We start from the raw sequence: 15339 nt of genomic DNA, 5'->3' as shown, positions 1-15339 counted from the left end.
ATGTAACCTGGGGGTAAAACATTGCCCTGACCCTCTCTTTTTCTGTTTAGCCTCTGGAACCACCATAAGGTATTACTTCAGAAGATGATATGTATGAATGCAAATTAAGTGTAGTTTTGTTCAGTCTCGCATCGACTATTCCTGAAATGTGTGGTTAATTGAAACCCTACCATGAAGAACACTGAGATCTACAATCTAGTATTCAAATCCATTTAAAAGTCTTTACTAGGATTTGAACCTTAACTCTCGACTTTGAAATCATTTGACTTGCAATGATGAGTTATCCACTAGACTAGACCGGGTGAGGTAAAGCCCTGACCCCGGCCCCTGGTACAAGGTAAGTGATAGTGGCTGGTTGAAGCCACAGAATGAGTAGCTCCATTACTTGGTTGCTCTAGCTGAAGCTAAACATTACATAAATGGATGGAGTCTTTTAATAAATACTAGTATTAAATATATATGATGTAGTAAAGAATTAGTAGTACCTTAATATTTTACCATTTGGCTGCACAGCTTTACATTCATCACCACAGCTAATCCAAGGATCAAATCCATCAAGCAGCTGAAAGAGTCGATTGATCTGGTACTCAGAAGATATAGGATGCAGGAGGAAGTGAAAAGTTGATGAGATGTTGAATATAACCTGGTAATTTGCATTATTTCAAGTCTCATTTTTATTTATAGTTTGTAAATTTTTGTAGTGAGGAAGATAACGTTAATTTCACACTTTGATTTTGATTGCACTTCAAATTCACACTTTATTTACACCAATCACTTATTTCCCCAACAATTTCAAAATATGTAAAATAAAATGATTACACAGTAAAAACCAGAATCAGTTCATGCCTTTTAATATGCAAGGCAAATATATTACATATAAAAATGATTAAATTTTGAAGTAATTTGGATTACTGTGTTATGCGAGATGGATTTTTTTTCAAATAATCATTCTACGTAGGATTTACCACAAAAAATTGGTAAATTTTGTAAGTAAGTTAATTTTTTTAATAAAAAAATTAGCGAATAAAATGAAATAATTTATTACGGCACCTCTAAAATCAACTGACCCTAGTTTGAAAAAATTAAACTAACATGCAAGCATGCATCTTCTTTGAAGCAGATGGCTGACGCTGATTGGGGAAAGCAAAGGGGTATTAAAATTTAAAATATTTAAAATAAAAGAAAAAAAAATTTTTAAACTGTACACTGAAATGTGTTAGAGCATATCAGGCGTGCTAAGTTGATAAAAAATTTATAACAATACACCCTGAACTGTTTCAGAGCATATCAGACTTGCTATGTTGATAAAAAATTTATAACAATACACCCTGAAGTGTTTCAGAGCATATCAGACTTCCTAAGTTTATAAAAAAATTATAACAATACACCCTGAAGTGTTTCAGAGCATATCAGACTTGCTATGTTGATAAAAAATTTATAACAATACACCCTGAACTGTTTCAGAGCATATCAGATTTACTAAGTTGATAAAAAATTTAAAACAATACACCCTGAACTATATGAGAGCATATAAAATTTTCTGTCTGTATATACACTCTAATCTGTGTGTTGTTGTTACAGTTACATAATTTGAAACTGTATTTCTAAAAATGAAACCGAATTAAAATACTGAACTAGGGAAATATTAACCAGAAGATTTTTGTTTTATAATCTCAACAGAAATATGTTATCGATTTGAAGAAATATAACTTAAGGGATTTTTCTATTATTTTCAATATTAAAAATAGAAGATTTTTCAAAGAAATCAATTACTCAGAGAGTCTTTAATCATAATGAATTTACTTGTATTTTCCATATTTCTTTTTTTCCCTTTTGCACTTGTGCAGATGTATGCATTAACATCCAGACCTCTTAATTACCCCGTTTAAGATTCTCTTAAGAATGCATTTTCACAGCATAATATGGCCAATCCCAATTGGAATTAAAAACAACAAAGTCTAATTTGTTTTTTTTCTATAATTTAAATTATAGAAAAAAAGTAAAGTTACTAATGAATAGCAAATGGAATCAATTTGTGATTGATAACAATCCAAGTGAAAAAAGGGGTATTAAAAATGCAAATACTAAATGTAATATTGAGGTTACCTTTATCTATGGGATTATAGAAAAAAATTAAATCTTATTATTCAGTAATCCATAAGGAGGGTCTTTTTTCATCAACAATGTGAAATATAATTACAGTTTAATTCTATATGTGAACACTGGGAGGTGCAAAATGATTAACAGCAGGTTACAGGTACCAATTAAATCACAAATTCTGATCTCGTATAAGAAAAGAGAATGTGCTACATTTCAGTTTTACATGGTTTTGGAGAATGGTTTATAAAAAACATACATTTATAGAAAAATAAACTAATAATTTCAGTGGATATCCACCAGGCAAGATATGGCATATACTCTAGAAGACTAAAACCAGGGGGTTTATATATTTAGTTTGCTCATACAAAAGGTTTAATGTAGTGTATTTTTAGGTTTAATATTCCTGTAAAAGTTATCAAAGGTGTAATAGTTAAGGGCCTTTTAAATAGAACTAAAATGATTCCTGACCGACATACTGTAATAGTTCCTTGATGTTTCTGGGCAGAAGACCAGTATATGTTCAAATACTGCATGACTGTGTCAAAAGTAGATTTATGTAATGTTAGATGCTTTTATAATACTTAGGACAAGGATGAAGATGTTTTTAAATGAAAGCTAAAAAAATCTGATATGTGTTGTATTCTTAAATTTGTTTATATATAGATAATAAAAGGGACGTTTTTGATTTAATTTTGTTGTTAAATATGATTATTTATTTAAGAAATTATTTCAAATAATTCCTCCTCTACGAATCGGCAAGGTCTCATCCTTGCCGTTGGTGAGGGGGCTTGAGTGCTCAGGTATACAGAGTAGCTGGACCGAAGGTGCAACCATATCGGAGAGGTATCTGTTGAGAGCCAGACTAAGGAATGATTCCTGAAAGAGGGCAGCAGCTCTTTCAGTAGTTGTTAGGGGCGTGAGTCACAATGACTTAAACGGCCATATCAACATCACTCAGTCCTCTGAGTACTGCGCAGCTGAAAGCAATGGAAAACTACAGCTGTTTTTTTTTTTCCAAGAAAATGTGGCTCTGCATTTTCACATAATAATAATGGAGGCGCCTTCCTTGGTAAAATATTCCGGAGGTATGTAAAACAAATTGTTAGGGATGTAGGATGTAGAGGGTATACTGAAATGAAACAACTGGCACTAGATAGGGAATCTTGGAGAGCTGCATCAAACCAGTCAAATGACTGAAGACAAAAAAAAAATTTCATATAATTATAAAAATAAAGGCGAATTAGACTGTTTTACATAAACAGATCTAATACGATTGAGAAAAGCCAATACTATGAATTAACAAATCACAAATTTCTATTTATTTTAAAAAAGTGGTAAAGTTGTATAAACAGTCTCTTCCTTAAAATCAATTATATTATAATTTAACCTCTTTGAAGATACAGTTCTAATTTAATACTTGAAAATCAAATTATATTACATTTAAATTTAAATATTCGACTCAGATACAGCAGAATGAATGATATACATAAAATACCCATCAACTAAACTTAAATTAGTGTAATTAATGTTAGTCGATGTTAGTAAAACAATTTTTTATGATAAAACAGTTATATTTCTAAGCTACATAAAAAGAACATGAAATTACTAGCTACATAACAAGTACATGCAATTACAAGCTACCTAATTATTTTATGTATATTATTCAAATTACTGTATATGAGCCAACAAAACCGTGTAAACATAATTTGTATATGAAATATACATAGTAAAAAGATTTATCTCTCTCCAAAGAGGTTAAATTTAAATATTTAATTAAAAGGTTAGGAAACTAATGCTTATTAATATTTTTGAGAAATTGTATTATTTGCATTACATTTAGCTGAAAGTAAAAAGGATTTAGAAGAAACAATGAACGGCATAGATGAAGTCCTACGCAAGAACTATCGCATGAAAATAAACAAGAACAAAACAAAAATAATGAAATGTAGTAGAAATAACAAAGATGGACCACTGAATGTGAAAATAGTAGGAGAAAAGATTACGGAGGTAGAAGAATTTTGTTATTTGGGAAGTAGAATTACTAAAGATGGACGAAGCAGGAGCGATATAAAATGCCGAATAGCACAAGCTAAACAAGCCTTCAGTAAGAAATATAATTTGTTTACATCAAAAATTAATTTAAATGTCAGGAAAAGATTTTTGAAAGTGTATGTTTGGAGTGTCGCTTTATATGGAAGTGAAACTTGGACGATCGGAGTATCTGAGAAGAAGAGGTTAGAAGCTTTTGAAATGCGGTGCTATAGGAGAATATTAAAAATCAGACGGGTGGATAAAGTGACAAATGAAGAGGTATTGCGGCAAATAGATGAAGAAAGAAGCGTTTGGAAAAATATAGTTAAAAGAAGAGACAGACTTATAGGCCACATACTAAGGCATCCTGGAATAGTCGCTTTAGTATTGGAAGGACAGGTAGAAGGAAAAAATTGTGTGGGCAGGCCACGTTTGGAATATGTAAAACAAATTGTTAGGGATGTAGGATGTAGAGGGTATACTGAAATGAAACGACTAGCACTAGATAGGGAATCTTGGAGAGCTGCATCAAACCAGTCAAATGACTGAAGACAAAAAAAAGCATTACATTAAAAAACAGAGAATTCACATAAAGAACAAAATTACAGTGTACTACTTGTTATTATGAAAATAAATGGAACCTTTACATTATATGGTCATTTGACTATTTTCTTAAACGTAGGAATATAAACTGGGATTGTATTTTTCTTCCTGTATGAAGTTTTACAAATGGCTATACATAAATTCAGTAAAATAATTGTAACTGAAAGAAAAAGCACAGTAAAAAATTGTAAATGATTTCAATGAAGAAATTAAGATTGTATTACAGTATTCAGAAATTTGAGTGTCGGTTGGCAATTCACTACAAATGGTAATGGATCAAATGAAAATGGATTAGAACAAGTATTAATTGGATTTGAACATTCTGTTTTTATTTATTAGTGAGCTGAAAAAATTAAAATAAATTTAGCTAAAACAGGAATGGTTGATTACACAATAAAACAGCTTTACAAAAGATTTCTTTTTCAGGTTACAATCGAGAGACCCAGAAATGAATGCAGTTAACTACAACTGACGTCCAGAAAAAATTTAGAAATATGGGAAACAAAAATAAATTTTAAATTATTTTTAATTAAGATAAAAGATAATTTCTTATTATTATAAACTCTTGAGAAATAAATGAAGAATACTTATGCGATAATAGAAAATATTTGTACAAGTGATTATTGGGGCTTTTATTTCTAGAATTTTCTAGAGAATTACAGAAAAAAGAAATTAAACAGAATAGATGTGAAAATGTGTGAATGTCCAATAAGGTTTGGTTCAGTGATTTTGTTTGAAAGAAGATTCTGATTGTTCTAGTGGGGAGATAACACCATTATGATCTGAAAAAAACTAAAAAGGAATAAGTATATTTTAAATATGATATAAAACTGCACATTGTTTTTTTCCTAATTCAAAATACAAACTACTCTCTTAATACAGTTTCTAAAAAATATTTCCTGTTTCAGCAATAATAACTAAAGCATTCAATACAGTTCCTGGGATATATTCATTGTACTAAGGTATTTGTACTTAAAGTAGACAAAGGTAGCAAAGCGCAAGATAAATCATGTCTATTCAGTACAGATAAATTACATTTACTATTTATACAAATAATGTATCCAGATGCAATATAAAAATTAGGCAATTCCTATAAAATTATTGAAAATATTAATACATTTTATAGCATTTTGTTGAATAAAATTCATTTTAATTCCTACATAAAATTTATCAGTAATTAATATTATAAAAATTTTGCCATGTTGATGTATCTATTTCAAAAAAGATTACATCGCCTGTTTTTTTTTTGTTGAATAAAACAAATTTTGTAAAATGTAACATTATTATTTATCTATAATAGATATTAAATTTTAAAACATCATTAAACAAAATTACATATAAAAACATTCAACAAATAAATTGTAACAAAATTTTCATTTTCATTAAGCCGTAAATTAAGAAAGAAATGTTTAATTTAAAACCGATATATTAAAAAAAATAAATAAATCTATGTTGCATACAATAAAATAAATGTCCCTCACTTAAAATAATGTCCTAAATTAATGTAGGTTTATGTGCGCGCGCGGGCGTGTGTAATATTTTTCGATAGAATTAGTGACTCTCTCTCTCACAAATTAACTCTCTATTAGTCTTTTCGTCCGTTCCATCATACTCTACCACTCTCACTTTAGCAATGTGTGTGTATCTGTGTAGGTGTGTGCGGGCGCGCGCGTGTGTATGATATTTCTCGATAGAATTAGTGACTCTCTCTCACACATTATCTCTCTATTAGTTTTTTCATCGGATCTGTCGTACTAAAATACGCTCTCTTTATCAATGTGGAGTATGTGTGTGTGTGCGCGCGCGCGGGTGTGTGTAATATTTTTCGATAGAAATAGTGACTCTCTCTTACACATTATCTCTGTATTAGTATTTTCGTGAGTTCCGTCATACGCTACCACTCTCTCTTCATCAAGTGTGTGGGTGTGTGTGCGCGCGCGGGTGTGTGTAATATTTTTCGATAGAAATAGTGACTCTCTCTCACACATTATCTCTGTATTAGTATTTTCGTGAGTTCCGTCATACGCTACCACTCTCCCTTCATCAAGTGTGTGGGTGTGTGTGCGCGCGGGTGTGTGTAATATTTTTTGATAGAAATAGTGACTCTCTCTCACACATTAACACTGTATTAGTATTTTCGTGAGTTCCGTCTCACGCTACCACTCTCTTTTCATCAAGTGTGTGGGTGTGTGTGCGCGCGTAGGTGTGTGTAATATTTTTCAATAGAAACAGTGACTCTCTCTCACACATTATCTCTGTATTAGTATTTTCGTGAGTTCCGTCATACGCTACCACTCTCTCTTCATCGAGTGTGTGGGTGTGTGTAATATTTTTCGATAAAAATAGTGACTCTCTCTCACACATTATCTCTGTATTAGTATTTTCGTGAGTTCCGTCATACGCTACCACTCTCTCTTCATCAAGTGTGTGGGTGTGTGTGCGCGCGCGGGTGTGTGTAATATTTTTCGATAGAAATAGTGACTCTCTCTCACACATTATCTCTGTATTAGTATTTTCGTGAGTTCCGTCATACGCTACCACTCTCCCTTCATCAAGTGTGTGGGTGTGTGTACGCGCGGGTGTGTGTAATATTTTTCGATAGAAATAGTGACTCTCTCTCACACATTATCTCTGTATTAGTATTTTCGTGAGTTCCGTCATACGCTACCACTCTCCCTTCATCAAGTGTGTGGGTGTGTGTGCGCGCGCGGGTGTGTGTAATATTTTTCGATAGAAATAGTGACTCTCTCTCACACATATTCACTGTATTCGTATTTTCATGAGTTCCGTCTCACGCTACCACTCTCTTTTCATCAAGTGTTTGGGTGTGTGTGCGCGCGCGGGTGTGTGTAATATTTTTTGATAGAAATAGTGACTCTCTCTCACACATTATCTCTGTATTAGTATTTTCGTGAGTTCCGTCATACGCTACCACTCTCCCTTCATCAAGTGTGTGGGTGTGTGTGCGCGCGCATGTGTGTGTGCGCGCGGGTGTGTGTGTGCGCGCGGGTGTGTGTAATATTTTTCGATAGAAATAGTGACTCTCTCTCACACATATTCACTGTATTCGTATTTTCATGAGTTCCGTCTCACGCTACCACTCTCTTTTCATCAAGTGTTTGGGTGTGTGTGCGCGCGCGGGTGTGTGTAATATTTTTCGATAGAAATAGTGACTCTCTCTCACACATTATCTCTGTATTAGTATTTTCGTGAGTTCCGTCATACGCTACCACTCTCTTTGCATCAAGTGTGTGGGTGTGTGTGCGCGCGCGGGTGTGTGTGATATTTTTCGATAGAAATAGTGACTCTCTCTCACACATTTTCTCTGTATTAGTATTTTCGTGAATTCCGTCATACGCTACCACTCTCCCTTCATCAAGTGTGTGGGTGTGTGTGCGCGCGCGGGTGTGTAATATTATTCGATAGAAATAGTGACTCTCTCTCACACATATTCACTGTATTAGTATTTTCGTGAGTTCCGTCATACGCTACCACTCTCCCTTCATCAAGTGTGTGGGTGTGTGTGCGCGCGCGGGTGTGTGTATTATTTTTCGATAGAAATAGTGACTCTCTCTCACACATATTCACTGTATTCGTATTTTCATGAGTTCCGTCTCACGCTACCACTCTCTTTTCATCAAGTGTTTGGGTGTGTGTGCGCGCGCGGGTGTGTGTAATATTTTTCGATAGAAATAATGACTCTCTCTCACACATTATCTCTGTATTAGTATTTTCGTGAGTTCCGTCATACGCTACCACTCTCCCTTCATCAAGTGTGTGGGTGTGTGTGCGCGCGCGGGTGTGTGTAATATTTTTCGATAGAAATAGTGACTCTCTCACACATTATCTCTGTATTAGTATTTTCGTGAGTTCCGTCATACGCTACCACTCTCCCTTCATCAAGTGTGTGGGTGTGTGTGCGCGCGCGGGTGTGTGTAATATTTTTCGATAGAAATAGTGACTCTCTCTCACACATATTCACTGTATTCATATTTTCATGAGTTCCGTCTCACGCTACCACTCTCTTTTCATCAAGTGTTTGGGTGTGTGTGCGCGCGCGGGTGTGTGTAATATTTTTTGATAGAAATAGTGACTCTCTCTCACACATTATCTCTGTATTAGTATTTTCGTGAGTTCCGTCATACGCTACCACTCTCTCTGCATCAAGTGTGTGGGTGTGTGTGCGCGCGCGGGTGTGTGTAATATTTTTCGATAGAAATAATGACTCTCTCTCACACATTATCTCTGTATTAGTATTTTCGTGAGTTCCGTCATACGCTACCACTCTCCCTTCATCAAGTGTGTGGGTGTGAGTGCGCGCGCGGGTGTGTAATATTATTCGATAGAAATAGTGACTCTCTCTCACACATTATCTCTGTATTAGTATTTTCGTGAGTTCCGTCATACGCTACCACTCTCTCTGCATCAAGTGTGTGGGTGTGTGTGCGCGCGCGGGTGTGTGTAATATTTTTCGATAGAAATAGTGACTCTCTCTCACACATTATCTCTGTATTAGTATTTTCGTGAGTTCCGTCATACGCTACCACTCTCCCTTCATCAAGTGTGTGGGTGTGAGTGCGCGCGCGGGTGTGTAATATTATTCGATAGAAATAGTGACTCTCTCTCACACATATTCACTGTATTCGTATTTTCGTGAGTTCCGTCATACGCTACCACTCTCTCTGCATCAAGTGTGTGGGTGTGTGTGCGCGCGCGGGTGTGTGTAATATTTTTCGATAGAAATAGTGACTCTCTCTCACACATATTCACTGTATTCGTATTTTCATGAGTTCCGTCTCACGCTACCACTCTCTTTTCATCAAGTGTTTGGGTGTGTGTGCGCGCGCGGGTGTGTGTAATATTTTTTGATAGAAATAGTGACTCTCTCTCACACATTATCTCTGTATTAGTATTTTCGTGAGTTCCGTCATACGCTACCACTCTCTCTGCATCAAGTGTGTGGGTGTGTGTGCGCGCGCGGGTGTGTGTAATATTTTTCGATAGAAATAGTGACTCTCTCTCACACATATTCACTGTATTCGTATTTTCATGAGTTCCGTCTCACGCTACCACTCTCTTTTCATCAAGTGTTTGGGTGTGTGTGCGCGCGCGGGTGTGTGTAATATTTTTTGATAGAAATAGTGACTCTCTCTCACACATTATCTCTGTATTAGTATTTTCGTGAGTTCCGTCATACGCTACCACTCTCTCTGCATCAAGTGTGTGGGTGTGTGTGCGCGCGCGGGTGTGTGTAATATTTTTCGATAGAAATAGTGACTCTCTCTCACACATATTCACTGTATTCGTATTTTCATGAGTTCCGTCTCACGCTACCACTCTCTTTTCATCAAGTGTTTGGGTGTGTGTGCGCGCGCGGGTGTGTGTAATATTTTTTGATAGAAATAGTGACTCTCTCTCACACATTATCTCTGTATTAGTATTTTCGTGAGTTCCGTCATACGCTACCACTCTCTCTGCATCAAGTGTGTGGGTGTGTGTGCGCGCGCGGGTGTGTGTAATATTTTTCGATAGAAATAATGACTCTCTCTCACACATTATCTCTGTATTAGTATTTTCGTGAGTTCCGTCATACGCTACCACTCTCCCTTCATCAAGTGTGTGGGTGTGAGTGCGCGCGCGGGTGTGTAATATTTTTTGATAGAAATAGTGACTCTCTCTCACACATTATCTCTGTATTAGTATTTTCGTGAGTTCCGTCATACGCTACCACTCTCTCTGCATCAAGTGTGTGGGTGTGTGTGCGCGCGCGGGTGTGTGTAATATTTTTCGATAGAAATAATGACTCTCTCTCACACATATTCACTGTATTCGTATTTTCGTGAGTTCCGTCATACGCTACCACTCTCTCTGCATCAAGTGTGTGGGTGTGTGTGTGCGCGCGGGTGTGTGTAATATTTTTCGATAGAAATAGTGACTCTCTCTCACACATATTCACTGTATTCGTATTTTCATGAGTTCCGTCTCACGCTACCACTCTCTTTTCATCAAGTGTTTGGGTGTGTGTGCGCGCGCGGGTGTGTGTAATATTTTTTGATAGAAATAGTGACTCTCTCTCACACATTATCTCTGTATTAGTATTTTCGTGAGTTCCGTCATACGCTACCACCCTCCCTTCATCAAGTGTGTGGGTGTGTGTGCGCGCGCGGGTGTGTGTGCGCGCGGGTGTGTGTGCGCGCGGGGTGTGTGTAATATTTTTCGATAGAAATAGTGACTCTCTCTCACACATATTCACTGTATTCGTATTTTCATGAGTTCCGTCTCACGCTACCACTCTCTTTTCATCAAGTGTTTGGGTGTGTGTGCGCGCGCGGGTGTGTGTAATATTTTTTGATAGAAATAGTGACTCTCTCTCACACATTATCTCTGTATTAGTATTTTCGTGAGTTCCGTCTCACGCTACCACTCACTTTTCATCAAGTGTGTGGGTGTGTGTGCGCGCGCAGGTGTGTAATATTATTCGATAGAAATAGTGACTCTCTCTCACACATTATCTCTGTATTAGTATTTTCGTGAATTCCGTCATACGCTACCACTCTCCCTTCATCAAGTGTGTGGGTGTGTGTGCGCGCGCGGGTGTGTAATATTATTCGATAGAAATAGTGACTCTCTCTCACACATATTCACTGTATTAGTATTTTCGTGAGTTCCGTCATACGCTACCACTCTCCCTTCATCAAGTGTGTGGGTGTGTGTGCGCGCGCGGGTGTGTGTATTATTTTTCGATAGAAATAGTGACTCTCTCTCACACATATTCACTGTATTCGTATTTTCATGAGTTCCGTCTCACGCTACCACTCTCTTTTCATCAAGTGTTTGGGTGTGTGTGCGCGCGCGGGTGTGTGTAATATTTTTCGATAGAAATAATGACTCTCTCTCACACATTATCTCTGTATTAGTATTTTCGTGAGTTCCGTCATACGCTACCACTCTCCCTTCATCAAGTGTGTGGGTGTGTGTGCGCGCGCGGGTGTGTGTAATATTTTTCGATAGAAATAGTGACTCTCTCTCACACATATTCACTGTATTCGTATTTTCATGAGTTCCGTCTCACGCTACCACTCTCTTTTCATCAAGTGTTTGGGTGTGTGTGCGCGCGCGGGTGTGTGTAATATTTTTTGATAGAAATAGTGACTCTCTCTCACACATTATCTCTGTATTAGTATTTTCGTGAGTTCCGTCATACGCTACCACTCTCCCTTCATCAAGTGTGTGGGTGTGTGCGCGCGCGCGGGTGTGTGTAATATTTTTCGATAGAAATAGTGACTCTCTCTCACACATATTCACTGTATTCGTATTTTCATGAGTTCCGTCTCACGCTACCACTCTCTTTTCATCAAGTGTTTGGGTGTGTGTGCGCGCGCGGGTGTGTGTAATATTTTTTGATAGAAATAGTGACTCTCTCTCACACATTATCTCTGTATTAGTATTTTCGTGAGTTCCGTCATACGCTACCACTCTCTCTGCATCAAGTGTGTGGGTGTGTGTGCGCGCGCGGGTGTGTGTAATATTTTTCGATAGAAATAATGACTCTCTCTCACACATTATCTCTGTATTAGTATTTTCGTGAGTTCCGTCATACGCTACCACTCTCCCTTCATCAAGTGTGTGGGTGTGTGTGCGCGCGCGGGTGTGTAATATTATTCGATAGAAATAGTGACTCTCTCTCACACATATTCACTGTATTCGTATTTTCGTGAGTTCCGTCATACGCTACCACTCTCTCTGCATCAAGTGTGTGGGTGTGTGTGCGCGCGCGGGTGTGTGTAATATTTTTCGATAGAAATAGTGACTCTCTCTCACACATATTCACTGTATTCGTATTTTCATGAGTTCCGTTTCACGCTACCACTCTCTTTTCATCAAGTGTTTGGGTGTGTGCGCGCGCGCGGGTGTGTGTAATATTTTTCGATAGAAATAGTGACACTGTCTCACACATTATCTCTGTATTAGTATTTTCGTGAGTTCCGTCATACGCTACCACTCTCCCTTCATCAAGTGTGTGGGTGTGTGTGCGCGCGCGGGTGTGTAATATTTTTCGATAGAAATAGTGACTCTCTCTCACACATATTCATTGTATTCGTATTTTCGTGAGTTCCGTCATACGCTACCACTCTCTCTGCATCAAGTGTGTGGGTGTGTGTGCGCGCGCGGGTGTGTGTAATATTTTTCGATAGAAATAGTGACTCTCTCTCACACATATTCACTGTATTCGTATTTTCATGAGTTCCGTCTCACGCTACCACTCTCTTTTCATCAAGTGTTTGGGTGTGTGCGCGCGCGCGGGTGTGTGTAATATTTTTCGATAGAAATAGTGACACTCTCTCACACATTATCTCTGTATTAGTATTTTCGTGAGTTCCGTCATACGCTACCACTCTCCCTTCATCAAGTGTGTGGGTGTGTGTGCGCGCGCGGGTGTGTAATATTTTTCGATAGAAATAGTGACTCTCTCTCACACATTATCTCTGTATTAGTATTTTCGTGAGTTCCGTCATACGCTACCACTCTCTCTGCATCAAGTGTGTGGGTGTGTGTGCGCGCGCGGGTGTGTAATATTTTTTGATAGAAATAGTGACTCTCTCTCACACATTATCTCTGTATTAGTATTTTCGTGAGTTCCGTCATACGCTACCACTCTCTCTGCATCAAGTGTGTGGGTGTGTGTGCGCGCGCGGGTGTGTGTAATATTTTTCGATAGAAATAATGACTCTCTCTCACACATATTCACTGTATTCGTATTTTCGTGAGTTCCGTCATACGCTACCACTCTCTCTGCATCAAGTGTGTGGGTGTGTGTGTGCGCGCGGGTGTGTGTAATATTTTTCGATAGAAATAGTGACTCTCTCTCACACATATTCACTGTATTCGTATTTTCATGAGTTCCGTCTCACGCTACCACTCTCTTTTCATCAAGTGTTTGGGTGTGTGTGCGCGCGCGGGTGTGTGTAATATTTTTTGATAGAAATAGTGACTCTCTCTCACACATTATCTCTGTATTAGTATTTTCGTGAGTTCCGTCATACGCTACCACCCTCCCTTCATCAAGTGTGTGGGTGTGTGTGCGCGCGCGGGTGTGTGTGCGCGCGGGTGTGTGTGCGCGCGGGGTGTGTGTAATATTTTTCGATAGAAATAGTGACTCTCTCTCACACATATTCACTGTATTCGTATTTTCATGAGTTCCGTCTCACGCTACCACTCTCTTTTCATCAAGTGTTTGGGTGTGTGTGCGCGCGCGGGTGTGTGTAATATTTTTTGATAGAAATAGTGACTCTCTCTCACACATTATCTCTGTATTAGTATTTTCGTGAGTTCCGTCTCACGCTACCACTCACTTTTCATCAAGTGTGTGGGTGTGTGTGCGCGCGCAGGTGTGTAATATTATTCGATAGAAATAGTGACTCTCTCTCACACATTATCTCTGTATTAGTATTTTCGTGAATTCCGTCATACGCTACCACTCTCCCTTCATCAAGTGTGTGGGTGTGTGTGCGCGCGCGGGTGTGTAATATTATTCGATAGAAATAGTGACTCTCTCTCACACATATTCACTGTATTAGTATTTTCGTGAGTTCCGTCATACGCTACCACTCTCCCTTCATCAAGTGTGTGGGTGTGTGTGCGCGCGCGGGTGTGTGTATTATTTTTCGATAGAAATAGTGACTCTCTCTCACACATATTCACTGTATTCGTATTTTCATGAGTTCCGTCTCACGCTACCACTCTCTTTTCATCAAGTGTTTGGGTGTGTGTGCGCGCGCGGGTGTGTGTAATATTTTTCGATAGAAATAATGACTCTCTCTCACACATTATCTCTGTATTAGTATTTTCGTGAGTTCCGTCATACGCTACCACTCTCCCTTCATCAAGTGTGTGGGTGTGTGTGCGCGCGCGGGTGTGTGTAATATTTTTCGATAGAAATAGTGACTCTCTCTCACACATATTCACTGTATTCGTATTTTCATGAGTTCCGTCTCACGCTACCACTCTCTTTTCATCAAGTGTTTGGGTGTGTGTGCGCGCGCGGGTGTGTGTAATATTTTTTGATAGAAATAGTGACTCTCTCTCACACATTATCTCTGTATTAGTATTTTCGTGAGTTCCGTCATACGCTACCACTCTCCCTTCATCAAGTGTGTGGGTGTGTGCGCGCGCGCGGGTGTGTGTAATATTTTTCGATAGAAATAGTGACTCTCTCTCACACATATTCACTGTATTCGTATTTTCATGAGTTCCGTCTCACGCTACCACTCTCTTTTCATCAAGTGTTTGGGTGTGTGTGCGCGCGCGGGTGTGTGTAATATTTTTTGATAGAAATAGTGACTCTCTCTCACACATTATCTCTGTATTAGTATTTTCGTGAGTTCCGTCATACGCTACCACTCTCTCTGCATCAAGTGTGTGGGTGTGTGTGCGCGCGCGGGTGTGTGTAATATTTTTCGATAGAAATAATGACTCTCTCTCACACATTATCTCTGTATTAGTATTTTCGTGAGTTCCGTCATACGCTACCACTCTCCCTTCATCAAGTGTGTGGGTGTGTGTGCGCGCGCGGGTGTGTAATATTATTCGATAGAAATAGTGACT

General features: G+C 38.0%; 1 protein-coding gene across 2 annotated transcripts in view; it reads left to right on the top strand.

Annotated features, from left to right (window-relative positions):
* The window catches only part of LOC142321409 (uncharacterized), a 65723-nt gene that overhangs the window by 18067 nt on the left and 32317 nt on the right, over positions 1-15339 (top strand). Inside the window, exon 6 of one of the 2 annotated variants that reach the window (XR_012755625.1) lies at positions 514-646. Coding sequence is in view for 1 of the 2 variants with exons in the window: in XM_075359476.1 (XP_075215591.1) it covers positions 514-566 (53 nt within the window). In the remaining variant the exon portion in view is untranslated. Of the gene's footprint in view, positions 1-513; positions 761-15339 lie in introns of those variants that run through there. The other variant, XM_075359476.1, reaches the window with a different exon arrangement.

The sequence above is a fragment of the Lycorma delicatula genome, chromosome 3 (assembly GCF_047948215.1).
Source record: "Lycorma delicatula isolate Av1 chromosome 3, ASM4794821v1, whole genome shotgun sequence".
Classification (NCBI taxonomy): Eukaryota; Metazoa; Arthropoda; class Insecta; order Hemiptera; family Fulgoridae; genus Lycorma; species Lycorma delicatula.
The sequence above is the reverse complement of the archived record's forward strand: the minus strand, read 5'-3'. Positions and strand labels throughout refer to the sequence as shown.